Here is a 13,748-nt window from a genome sequence, read left to right on the forward strand (position 1 = left end):
CCCTCAGCATCACCCGACTTAATTCGACCACATCCCATTATCCTCTTTTTGCTTTTGTTGATGTTGAGCTTATATCCTCCTTTCAAGACACTGTCCATGGCGTTCAACTGCTCTTCCAGGTCCTTCGCTGTCTCTGACACAGTTACAATATCGTCGGCAAACAGAGTTTTTCTCTCCTCTCCACTGATTTCAATTTCTACTCCAAATTTTTCTTTTGTTTCCTTCACTGCTTCCTCAATTTACGGATTGAATAACATCGGGGATAGCCTACAACCCTGTCTCACTCCCTTCCCAACCACTGCTTCCCTTTCATGCCCCTCGACTCTAATACTTCCATTTGGTTTCTGCACAAATTCGTTCCCTGTATTTGGCCCCTGCCACCTTGAGAATTTCAAAGAGAATATTCCTATCAACATTGTCAAAAGCTATTTCTAAGCTTACAAATGCTAGAAAGAAATGTTTGCCCTTCGTCACATAAAGTATCATTTTCCAGCCAACGGCCTTGCCACAGTGGTAACACTGGCTCCCGTCAGATCACCGAAGTTGAGCGCTGTCGGGCTTGGCTAGCACTTGGATGGGTGACCATCCGGTCTGCCGAGCGCTGTTGGCGAGCGGGGTGCTCTCAAGACTTGAGGCAAACTGGGGAGCTACTTGACTGAGAAGTAGCGACTCCGGAGTCGTAAACTGACACACGGCCGGGAGAGCGGTGTTCTGACCACATGCCCCTCCATATGCCCCTCCATATGCGCATCCGGTGACGCCGGTGAGCTGAGAGGATGACACGGCGGCCGGTCGGTACCATTGGGCCTCCATGGCTTGTTCGGGAGGAATTCAGTTTGTTTATTATTTTTCCAGTTGTCTCTTCTCTCCAGTTGTCTCTTCTCTCCAGTTGCCCATTTCTCTCCAGTTGCCCATTTCTCTCCAGTTGCCCATTTCTCTCCAGTTGCCCATTTCTCTCCAGTTGCCCATTTCTCTCCAGTTGCCCATTTCTCTCCAGTTGCCCATTTCTCTCCAGTTGCCCATTTCTCTCCAGTTGCCCATTTCTCTCCAGTTGCCCATTTCTCTCCAGTTGCCCATTTCTCTCCAGTTGCCCATTTTTCACAGTTCAGTGTATAATCACCCCCCGTTTGGTGAAACGCTGCGCCACGTACTAAGTGTACTGGGAAAAGGAGACAGTGGCGAACTGTTAACTTCGGCTGCAGTGCTGCCAGCTAACAGCCAGTGCTGGAAGTGCACCGAGAGGCGCAGCGGCGATAACACATATCCGAGCGGTTTATCGATAGTATCGCGATAAAGGCTGCACGTCCCGCGCCGCATCCGATCCGCTATTAGTAGGCCGTCTGCTGAGGGACGGGAAGCACCGTAGCGCCAGCTCGCCACCGCCCGCCGTTGCCGCGCCCCATTCTCTGTGATAGCTGCAGGTGCAGCCTGTGCCGGCATCGAGTCGTCGCCATGATCGACGTGGACCACACGCTCAGGTGAGACACGCCGCGCAGCTCGGACGTCACTGAAGGCCCCGCCACACCCAGGTCAACACAAGCTAATGTGCGACAGCGGACGACAATTTCGTCTGATGTAAACACGAGGGGGGCGCCAGGGGCCCTATTCTGTATCTTTCTGTCATTTCGCCGGTCGGTTCGGTACCATTTGCGGAAAATAGAACGCCTAGTCACTAAGAATTTCAGCTGTCACTCAAGAGAACACGTAAGCAGAGCCGAACTTTTGAAATTTAATTATCTTTAAAACTCTTTATGAAATTTAATGATCTTTTAAACTCTTTAATTACGTAAAAATACCTGGTATTTTGTGAGAATATTGACCGATACTGTTTTGTTTGTGTTATAATCATTCACATCCGCCGCCCCCCCCCCCCCTCACCCCCCCCCCCCCCCCCCATGAACCATGATGGACGTTGCCGTTTGCCGTTGGTGGGGAGTCTTGCGTGCCTCAGCGATACAGATAGCCGTACCGTAGGTGCAACCACAACGGAGGGGTATCTGTTGAGAGGCCAGACAAACGTGTTTTTAAATTAAAAGGAAGGTCAGCGTTGGCCGTAATATTGCTGTTTTATTGATAGCAGAATCGATTTTCGATCACGTAGTGATCATCTTCGGTGCTGTACAAATTAAACTCTGACACTGGTATCAAGTTATCTATAACCAAAACTGAGAAGTTTGTGATCGCTTCTCAGTTTTGGTTATAGATAACTTGATACCAGTGTCAGAGTTTAATTTGTACAGCACCGAAGATGATCACTACGTGATCGAAAATCGATTCTGCTATCAATAAAACAGCAATATTACGGCCAACGCTGACCTTCCCTTTTAATTTAACATATATGGTCGTTGTGCACACAGCACTCCATGGAGTCGCCAATCAATAAACGTGTGGTTCCTGAAGAGGGGCAGCAGCCTTTTCAGTAGTTACAGGGGAAACAGTCTGGATGATTGACTGATCTGACCTTGTAACATTAACCAAAACGGTCTTGCTGTGCTGGTACTGTGAACGGCTGAAAGCAAGGGGAAACTACGGCCGTAATTTTTCCCGAGGGCGTGCAGCCTTACTGTATGGTTAAATGATTATGGCGTCCTCTTGGGTAAAATATTCCGGAGGTAAAATAGTCGCCCATTCGGATCTCCGGGCGGGGACTACTCAAGAGGACGTCGTTATCACGGATAAAGAAAACTGGCGTTCTATGGATTCGAGCGTGGAATGTCAGATCCAAGAAGCTTGCACACAATAGAGTAGCATGGAGAGCTGCATCAAACCAGTCTCTGGACTGAAGACCGCAGCAACAACAATCATTCACATTGTAACAATACAAACCATATTTCTAACAAGGGAACATCCCCATCGCACCCCCCTCAGATTTAGTTATAAGTTGGCACAGTGGATAGGCCTTGAAAAACTGAACACAGATGAATAGAGTAAACAGGATGAAGTTGTGTGGAACTATGAAAAAATAAGCAAAATATACAAACTGAGTAGTCCATGAGCAAGATACGCAATATAAAGGATAGGGTAACCATAGGAGCACCGTGGTCCTGTGGTTAGCGTGAGCAGCTGCGCAACGGGAGGTCCACGGTTCAAATCTTCCCTCGAGTGAAAAAATTACGTTCTCTATTTTCGCAAAGTTATGATCTGTCCGTTCATTCATTGACGTCTCTGTTCACTATAATAAGTTTAGTGTCTGTGTTTTGCTACCGCACCGCAAAACGGTGCGATTAGTAGACGAAAGGACGTGCCTCTCCAATGGGAACCGAAAACATTTTATAGCATGGTCACAGGTCAACCGATCCCTCCACAGGAAATCACGTCTGATATATTCTATACGACACTGGTGACAGCATGTGCGTCACATGACAGGAATGTGTTGTCGACCCACCTAACCTGTATACTTGGCGAATGGGTAAAAAGATTCTTCTACCTTGCCCGATTTAGGTTTTCTTGCGTATGTGATAATCACTCCCATAAAGTGATGAAAACATAAGAGTTTGTCACATAAACTGAAAATAAAAAATTAAAATTTTCACTCAAGGGAAGACGTGAACCAAGGACCTCTCGTTCTGCAGCTGCTCACGCTAACCATAGGACCACGGCGCTCCTGAGCGCATTAGCCTTGATGTTGCCTATCTTGCACATGGACTACTCAGTTTGTATATTTTGCTTATTTTTTCATAGTTCCACACAACTTCTTCCTGTTTTCTCTATTGATCTGTGTTCAGTTTTTCAAGGCCTATCCACTGTGCCAACTTATAACTAAATCCGACGGGGGTGCGATGGGGAGGTTCCCTTGTAAGAAAGGAAAATAGTCTTTTATGAACTCACTTTCGACCCGGATGCGGCCTGGTAATTCTTCAGTACCGTAACACAATCACTAAATCAAAGGCTAAAACCGCTCAATACGTTTAAAATAACTAATTCTACGTGTATATAAACCACACCGAATCGAAAGAGAGGGCCATACCGAAACTGAAATGCTGTCGGTACAGTTGTCGAAAAATCGACACGAGGACGGATCGGTATCAGGTCCCAGGAGGTCACTGGATGGGAACTTCGGATAAAAAAAACCGAAATTGATGTCACTAACCTGCTGTACCTATCGGTGTGAACGATACAGAATAGAGCCCCAGCGAGTGACATTCGGTGGTGATCGATTCGCAACCGCTTGTGTTAGAATGTGTTGGCTCACCTTTTGCACGTTGTAGTTTGTTTAGCGAACGGTTCGCATCCTGTTCGCTTCGGTGCTATCAGCACAGGAAGCTTTCGTCTGCTGTCTTACGTGACAAACACCCTATGGAGTCCCGCAATTTCGTTGTTGGCAAGATGGAGGACGAAAGTTTTCTTCCACACTTAGTGGTTAGTGACGAGGCAACATTCCATTTAAATGGGAAGGTGAATCGTCATAATGTGAGAATACAGGGTACGGAACAACCACATGAAGTTGTACAACATTAGAAGGACCCTCCAAAATTTTGTGCAGTTTCACGGAAAGTTTACGGTCCATTTTTCTTTGCCGAGAACACTGTTACAGGAAGCGCATACCTCGATATGCTTGAGAACTTTATTGTCCCACTGTTGGAGACTGATTGGAACGACGTCTACTGTCTTGTCAACCTGTGTTGTTATCCACACGAGTTGCCTCAGCGATGAGCTGTTGTTACCAAAATAGTTTCTGGTGTGTCGGAGGAGGACCACATTGTGGCTCTGTGGTACCCGGAGGCCTCTGGCATGGGCCTTGATTGGCCACCATATTCACCAGATATGAACAGACGCTACGCGTTTTTGTGGGGCTGTATTAAAGACGAGGTGTACAACATCAACCCCAAAACCACTGCTGAGCTGAAAAGAATAACTCAGGAGGTCATCGACAGCATCTGTAGTCAGATACTTTCAGCGAAAGAAAAAATGGTTTAAATGGCTCTGAGCACTATGGGACTTAACATCTTAGGTCATCAGTCCCCTAGAACTTAGAACTACTTAAACCTAACCAACCTAAGGACATCACACACATCCATGCCCGAGGCAGGATTCGAACCTGCGACCGTAGCGGTGGAGGGGTTCCAGACTGAAGCGCGTAGAACCGCACGGCCAATACTTCAGCGGGTCACGCAGAATTTCTGTATTCGTCTGCGCCACATCACGGCCTATGATAGCAGGCATATCGAACATGCCGTAATCGAAATCCGAATATCTGTAGTCACGTTCACTTCTTGAATAAATTGTGTGCATGCAGTGATTTGTAACTAATGTACGTTGTTTTTCATATATAGTTCAGTAACTGTCAGCCTGCAGTAATATCGTTTCGGACCGCTACCTGCTGGGTATAGTGCAGCGGCAGCTTCACGTGGCATGAACTAAGGAAGTCGATGGAAGTTCCCTGGTTTAAATACTGAGCCACGCTGCCTCTACAGCCGTCCATAATAGCGAAAGTGCTCTCGGCGCAAGATTTTGCGCACAATTACGTCCCGTAAATGGTCGGTGCGATTCGTGTCAGGCGATCTGCATGGCCAAGTCATTCGTCTAATTCTCGAGAATGTTCTTCAGACCAATTGCGAACAGCTCTGCCCCGTTGACCTGGCGCATTGTCGTCCAGGAAAATTCCACCCTTGTTTAGGAACAGCTGCGGATGGTCTCGAAGTAGCCGAACATTACCATTTCGAGTGAGCGGTCTGTGGACATCATATTATAAAATTCGACGGTCTACCACTCCCCAACAACTGAGCTCAGGAACAGCTTATGTGAAGTTGGGGAAAACGACATTAAACGTAAGAGTTTAATTTCGTTGAACGGCGCTCTGCTTTCTTGTAACAGTGGGCGAGCATAGGTCGCTGGTAAATTCATCTTAACCTCATAGTTCAACCCATTTTTAATTAATTTAGTGAGCCTGGACGTGGACGTGCGTTGCCGGGAAAGTGCAGCCACGTTGTACGCATCTTCTCATTCCTTGAAACACTCGAAAACAACTTCTCAGTAACTTTTGTGGATGTATCCGCACAGTGTGGTACTACACACCGCTTGTAACCAAGTTTCCGAAACGTAAATTCCGAATCAAGACGCCTGTGCGCGTAAGCATTATGGCAGCAGGAGCAGCGAACTAGCCTGTGACGTCACAGGCGTCGCGTTACTCGAATGGAGTGCTTTACCCGGACTTTGGAATTATTGGAATTTCATTTCCGTTTTCATGAAAGAATAATGAAAGTCCAGAGGAAAACAAGCATGTTAGGAGCATAAGATGACATAATGAATCATCTAAGAGTGTTTCAAGGAAGTAGTCAGATATCACTGTTATAGTTCAATTCTTTCATCTTGGCGGCTCGCGCACGCCCGACCAGACGCGGGAGATTGCTGCGTTGCCAGTTGCACACGACGTACGCGCCAAGAGAAGCAGCGCCATAGTATAGCATAGTTCGCAAACTTACGTTTAGGGGGGGAGCGCGCAGTTTATGAAGTAAAGCCACCACGGCCGCATTAAGCCTTTCGCTGCTACAGAGACGCGCTCCCCGCATTCCGGGCTGTGCGCGACTTTGTCATCACTGCACTGCTCGCCTGTGCAGACATATACATGGCGTTTCAACTGCATGGACACACTTTATGATTCGATTTCACAAAAACTATGTGGCCCAAAAATTTGATATTTACACATCTTCTTGACTGATACCTTCCCCCAATAAATGACTTAATTTTGTTTCCATGTTCAACGCATTTATTGTGCAGCATTAGATGTAGTGAACCATTGCACGAAATTTTGAAGAGTTTGCAGAGGTAAAAGTCCATAGCGTATACTTTCCGTATGGTCGATTTTAGTTGCCACTAGAAATTTCAAAAAATTACATTCAAACGAATAAAATTCATGAAGTATGTCACTTTGATATTGTTTTTAAATAAAGGAAATATTAAGCACCGAGCAAGGTTCAAACTCAGAACCTTTCGCTTCGCAGCCAAATACTTTCACCATTACGCTAACGCAGCACGTCATTCAATGGACATCATTGAACACTTTAAAAATCACGCAAAATACCACAAACAGTGTTGGTATGACTATGAATTACTCAAGTTTCGTCGAAGTACAATAGGAAATAAACAATTACCACTGTTCTTTATTGTGAAAAAGCGGTTAGTGGGAATGAACTTCCTTGCTATCGCCTGAATTAGGAGGTTTATTGCTTGTTTGGTTTAATTAATTAATAGAATATGAAGCAGCTAGTATAAAGAAAGCTTTTTCCAAACTTTCTATAAAAGAAAGTCTATCAATGCTTTTGGTCAATTACTTTATTTGTGACTGAACGTTTCTAAAACTGAAGACACTCGTCCGTGCTCTGCACTGCAGTCGTTCTCTGTTCATTGGCTCACTGTTTTTTGTGACATCAGATGCGCAGAACGAACCTAAACTCGGCCGCCGTCGTAAATGACGCGCACTTTACTGGGGGCGGTGTGTCATTGGGTGAGGTTGGAGTTGTCGACCCTACTCGGCTGCACGGGATATTTCGTCGCCTACTGTGTTGTGTGGCGAGGAGGGCGGGGGCGGGGGAGAGAGAGAGAGAGAGAGAGACCGACCACCAGCAGTGGAACGGCTCCTGCAGTTCTCGCGTCGTTTCACCGAGAGAGCGGCTGCTTTGCCTTCTGGACATCGTGATCGTGAACGTGAAGGGGAAGTGTTGGACGTGCGGTGTGACGATCTACACGTGCTGTACGGGAGGACATTGACGGTTCTGATTGCCGGCCAGCGAGCGGCGTTTCGGCCGGCCGCGCGCCGTACGTCTTCAGGTAACAGCAGACCGCCGCCACTCACTCGCTAGTGTATTAGCGCGTGCCCGGCTGTCAGTGACTGCCGTGGGAAAGTGAACGCGTGGGCGGGAAGTAACGCTCGCGAGGTGATGTACTGTTTGCGGAAACCGCCGTGGAAAGCGAGAGTGAAGCATTCACCGCCACACACCTCCTGCACTCGCGTCTCTACCGCGCGTGTCGCTCCGGACAGTGTGAGAACCTGACACTGCCCGATTTTATACACCCGCGCTCAGCTAATAATCACTGTGATACTCGTAGCATTCAGCATCTTTAGTACGTACAAAGTTGGTTTGGAAGGGAGTGAGACAGGGTTGTAGCCTCTCGCCGATCTTATTCAATCTGTATATTGAGCAGGCAGTAAAGGAAACAAAAGAACAATTTGGAATAGGTATTAAAATCCATGGAGAAGAAATAAAAACTTTGAGGTTCGCCGATGACATTGTAATTCTGTCAGAGACAGCAGAGGCCTTGGAAGAGCTGTTGAACGGAATGGACAGTGTCTTGAACGGAGGATATAAGATGAACATCAACAAAAGCAAAACGAGGATAATGGAATGTAGTCAAATTAAGTCGGGTGATGCTGAGGGAATTAGATTAGGAAATGACACACTTAAAGTAGTAAAAGAGTTTTGCTATTTGGGGAGCAAAATAACTGATGATGGTCGAAGTAGAGAGGATATAAAATGTAGACTGGCAATGGCAAGGAAAGCGTTTCTGAAGAAGAGAAATTTGTCAACATAGACTATAGATTTGCGTGTCAGGAAGTCGGTTCTGAAAGTATGTGTGTGGAGTGTAGCCATGTATGGAAGTGAAACATGGACGATAAATAATTTGGACAAGAAGAGAATAGAAGCTTTCGAAATGTGGTGCTACAGAAGAATGCTGAAGATTAGATGGGTAGATCACATAACTAATGAGGAGGTATTGAATAGAATCGGGGAGGAGTTTGTGGCACAAGTTGACTAGAAGAAGGGACCGGTGGGTAGGTCATGTTCTGAGGCATCAAGGGATCACAAATTTAGCAATGGAGCGGAGCGTGGGGAAAAAAAATCGTAGAGGGAGAGAGATGAATAAGCAGATTCAGAAGGATGTAGGTTGCAGTAAGTACTGGCAGATGAAGCTAGCACAGGATAGAGTAGCATGGGGAGCTGCATCAAACCAGTCTCAGGACTAAAGACCACAACAACACGTACGAACCTTGCAACGTCTCACCAAAAGGCTAGAACGGTCCCCCTTTTGGAGTAGCTGGTTGCCTATCTAACGACTTAAGGGGCAACAATAATCTGACTACCGGTATTTCATACAATTTTTGAACACATACAGAAATCTTAGAATTCTGTGATGACCTACGCATTAAGAAGTATAATGTTCTATTCAGAGATTAACACAGGAAGTTAAGTATCACAATTATTGCCCCACGGAGGTGTGATAGCACCGCTGTTGTTCCCTGAATACGTAATATATCTGCGGTTGTTTGCTGATGATCACGTGGTGTGCGGTAAGGTGTCGAAGTTGAGTGACAGTAGGCAGATACGAGACGAGTTGAACAAATTTCCAGTTCAAAATTGTTGAGGCTTTCGTGGCCACTTGTTGACAAACTGCCTATTGGCTTCTGTCTCGGGTTCTTCGGCCGACGTTCATCTAATGATTTTTCTGACGTTTCGCCAGCACGAGTGGCTGGCATTGTCAAAGCTTCACCCTCCATTGCCGGTGGTGAACTGGAGCCGAGCTCGCGGCCGCAGACATGTCGGGAATATACCGCATACCATGCACATGCGGAAAAGTTTGTCGGAATGACTGGACGATCCATTAACACCAGGATCAAGGAGCATAAGCGACATTGCAGGTTGGGGCAGGTGGAGAAATCGGCCGTGGCAGAACACGCACTGAATGAGACCGACCACGTAATAAAATTCGCCGACACGGAAGTTCTGGCTGTAGAGAACCACTAACACACGCGCTTGTTCAGAGAAGCTGTAGAAATACAAAAACACGCGAACAGTTTGAACAAGAAAGGGGAATGCCTTAAGGTAAACGGATCCTGGCTTCCCTTACTGCAGCGAACGACCGTCGCAGGTAGCAAGAGGAGAACCGCACCGGAAATGACCGCGGAGAAGCCCTCGGACGTTGGCGCGCCAGGTACATATAGTCTGCGGCCGCGAGCTCGGCTCCAGTTCACCACCGGCAATGGAGGGTGAAGCTTTGACAATGCCAGCCACTCGTGCTGGCGAAACGTCAGAAAAATCATTAGATCAACGTCGGCCGAAGAACCCGAGACAGAAGCCAATAGGCAGTTTGTCAAATTTCCAGTTGGTGTAATCAATGGCAGCTAGCCCTAAATGTGGAAAAATGTTAAGTTAATGCCGATGACCAGGAAGATCAAACCTGTAATGTTGGGGTACAGTATTACTGGTGTCCTGCTTCACACAGTCTAGTTTAAATATCTGGGCAAAGAGATATGATGTGGAACTAGCATGGGAAAACCGTGGTAGGGAAGGGGCGAATGGTCGACTTGGGTTTATTGGGAGAATATTAGGAAATAGTGGTTCACCTGTAAAGGAGACCGCATATAGGACGCTGTTGCGACCTATTCTTCAGTACTCCTACAGTTTGGGATTCGTACAAGGTGGGATTGAAGGAAGATATCGAACCAATTCTGAGGCTGGCTGTTAGGTTTGTTACCGGTCGGTTCGAACAACACGTAAGTGTTACGGAGATGCCTTGGGAACTCAAATGGGAATCTCTGGAGGAAGGGCGACGTACTCTCTGAGAAACACTATTAAGAAAATTTAGAGAACCACCATTTGAAGCTCACTGCGGAACGATCTGCTGCAGTGAACATACATTGCGCGTAAAAACCACGAAGATACTAGAACTTAGGGCTCACACAGACAGTCGTTTTTCCCTCGCTGTATTTCCGAGTGGAACTGGAAAGGAAATTACTACATCTGTATGGATACTCCGCAAATCACATTTACGTGCCTGGCAGAGGGTTCATCGAACCAACTTCACAATTCTATTATTCCAATCTCGTACAGCGCGCGGAAAGAATGAACACCTATATCTTTCCTTACGAGCTCTGATTTCCCTTATTTTATCGTGATCGTTCCTCCCTATGAAGGTCGGTGTGAACAAAATATTTTCGCATTCGGAGGAGAAAGTTGGTGATTGGAATTTCGTGAGAAGATTCAGTGACAACTAAAAATAGACCCAGAAAAAGGGCTCTGCAATCGTGGCCGAAACGTTGGTTTTTCTATACAGCAGCAGTAGTTTTTACATTATGACGGGGTACCAAACCCAGAAAACTTTTGTGTCAACTAAAAAGACCTTTCTCTTAATGATGTCCACCCCGAAACGTGTAACATTCATTGGCAATCTCTCCCATATTTTACCATAATACAAATTGTGCTGCCCTTCTTTGAACTTATTCGATGTACTCCGTCAGTCTTATCTGGTAAGGATCCCACACCGCGCAGCAGTATTCTAAAAGAGGACGGACAAGCGTAGTGCAGGCAGTCTCCTTAGCAGGTCTGTTAAATTTCCTGTGTCCTGCCAATAAAACGTAATCTTTGGTTAGCCTTCCCCATAATATTTTCTGTGTGTTCCTTCGAATTTAAGTTGTTTGTACTTGTAATACCTAGGTATTTAGTCGAATTTACGGCTTTTAGATTAGACTGACTTATGGTGTAACCGAACGCGTTCCTTTTAGCACTCATGTGGATTACCTCACACTTTTCGTTATGTAGGGTCAACTGCCACTTTTAGCACCATTCCGATATTTTTTTCTAAATCGTTTGGCAGATTGTTCTGATCTTCTGATGACTTTATGAGTCGATAAACGACAGCGTCATCTGTAAACAACCGAAGACGGCTGCTCAGATTGTCTCCCAAGTCGTTTGTATGGCCTATAACACTACCTTGGGGAACGCCAGAAATCACTTCTGTTTCACTCGATGATTTTCCGTCAATTACTGCAACCTCTCTGACAGGAAATGACAAATCCAGTCCCATAACTGAGACGATATTACATAAGCACGCAATTTCAATACGAGCCGCTTCCGTGGTACAGTGTCAAAAGCCTTCCGGAAATCCATAAATACGGAATCGATGTAATACCCCTTGTGAATTTCACTCAACACTTGATGCGAATAAAGAGCTGGTTCTGCTGCACAAGTACGATGTTTTCTAAATCTATGTTGGCTGTGTATCAATAGACCGTTTTCTTAGAGGTAATTCATGATGTTAGAAGACAATATATGTTCCAAAATCCTGCTGCATATCGACGTTAACGATATGGGCCTGTAACTTACATGAATACTCCCACTAACTTTTTGAATATTGGTGTGACGTGTGCAACTTTCCAATCTTTGGGTATGGATCTTTCGTCGAGCGATCGGTTGTACGAGGTGCATTCAAGTTCTAAGGCCTCCGATTTTTTTTCTCCGGACTGGAAAGAGATAGAAACATGCGCATTGTTTTAAAATGAGGCCGCATTCATTGTTAATACGTCCCATAGATGGCAGCACCGTACGGCAGATCGAATTTTACAGCCAGCGGCGACAATGAGAACTGTTTTAAATACTTAAAATGGCGACATTTTCCTTACTTGAAGAGCGTGCAATCATTCGTTTTCTGAATTTGCGTGGTGTGAAAGCAATTTAAATTCATCGACAGTTGAAGGAGATATGTGGTGATGGAGTTACGGATGTGTCGAAAGTGCGTTCGTGGGTGCGACAGTTTAATGAAGGCAGAACATCGTGTGACAACAAACCGAAACAACCTCGGGCTCGCACAAGCCGGTGTGACGACACGATCGAGAAAGTGGATAGAATTGTTTTGGGGGATCGCCGAATGACTGTCGAACAGATCGCCTCCAGAATTTGCATTTCTGTGGGTTCTGTGCACACAATCCTGCACGACGACCTGAAAATGCGAAAAGTGTCATCCAGGTGGGTGCCACGAATGCTGACGGACGACCACACGGCTGCCCGTGGCACGTTGCCGAGCAATGTTGACGCGCAACGACAGCAGGAATGGGACTTCCTTTTCGTCGGTTGTGACAATGGATGAGACGTGGATGCTATTTTTCAATCCAGAAACAAAGCGCCAGTCAGCTCAATGGAAGCACACAGATTCATCGCCACCAAAAAAATTTCGGGTAACCGCCAGTGCTGAAAAAATGATGGTGTCCATGTTCTGGGACAGCGAGGGCGTAATCCTTACCCATTGCGTTCCAAAGGCCACTACGGTAACAGGTGCATCCTACGAAAATGTTTTGAAGAATAAATTCCTTCCTGCACTGCAACAAAAACGTCCGGGAAGGGCTGTGCGTGTGCTGTTTCACCGAGACAACGCACCTGCACATCGAGCTAACGTTTCGCAACAGTTTCGTCGTGATAACTTGGAAGTGATTCCTCATGCTCCCTACTCACCTGACCTGGCTCCTAGTGACTTTTGGCTTTTTCCAACAATGAAAGACACTCTCCGTGGCTGCACATTCACCAGCCGTGCTGCTATTGCCTCTGCGATTTTCCAGTGGTCAAAACAGACTCCTAAAGAAGCCTTCGGCGCTGCCATGGAATCGTGGCGTCAGCGTTGTGAAAAATGTGTACGTCTGCAGGGCGATTCCGTCGAGAAGTAACGCCAGTTTCATCGATTTCGGGTGAATAGTTAATTAGAAAAAAAATCGGAGGCCGTAGAACTTGAATGCGCCTCGTATATGGTAAGTATGGAGCTAATGCATCAGCATACTCCGAAAGGAACGTAGTTGGTATACAATGTGGACCAGAAAACTTGCATTTATTAAGTAATTTAAGTTGCTTCACTACTCAGAGGATAATTAGTTGTTGCGGCAGATTGACGGGGAGTGGATAGCTTGACCACATAGTGTTTGGAAAGGCAAACTGCAACTGGCGGCATCCAGCAAGGTTCTATGAGGAGTCGTGTCCCTGCCGACAACA

The 13,748-nt window shown here is 46.2% G+C and overlaps 1 protein-coding gene and 1 pseudogene across 1 annotated transcript in view; both read left to right on the forward strand.

Moving 5' to 3' along the window:
- The first annotated feature begins 492 nt into the window (after nt 1-492).
- Nucleotides 493-610, forward strand: LOC126214111 (5S ribosomal RNA; annotated as a pseudogene).
- Nucleotides 611-1,349: 739 nt separating this feature from the next.
- Nucleotides 1,350-13,748, forward strand: part of LOC126213559 (uncharacterized) — a 641,937-nt gene continuing 629,538 nt past the window's right edge. Inside the window, exon 1 of the mRNA XM_049941391.1 lies at nt 1,350-1,478. Within this exon, the coding sequence (XP_049797348.1) occupies nt 1,453-1,478 (26 nt within the window). The 5' untranslated portion in view covers nt 1,350-1,452. The remainder of the gene's footprint in view (nt 1,479-13,748) is intronic.

This window comes from Schistocerca nitens, chromosome 11, assembly GCF_023898315.1.
Source record: "Schistocerca nitens isolate TAMUIC-IGC-003100 chromosome 11, iqSchNite1.1, whole genome shotgun sequence".
Taxonomy (NCBI): Eukaryota; Metazoa; Arthropoda; class Insecta; order Orthoptera; family Acrididae; genus Schistocerca; species Schistocerca nitens.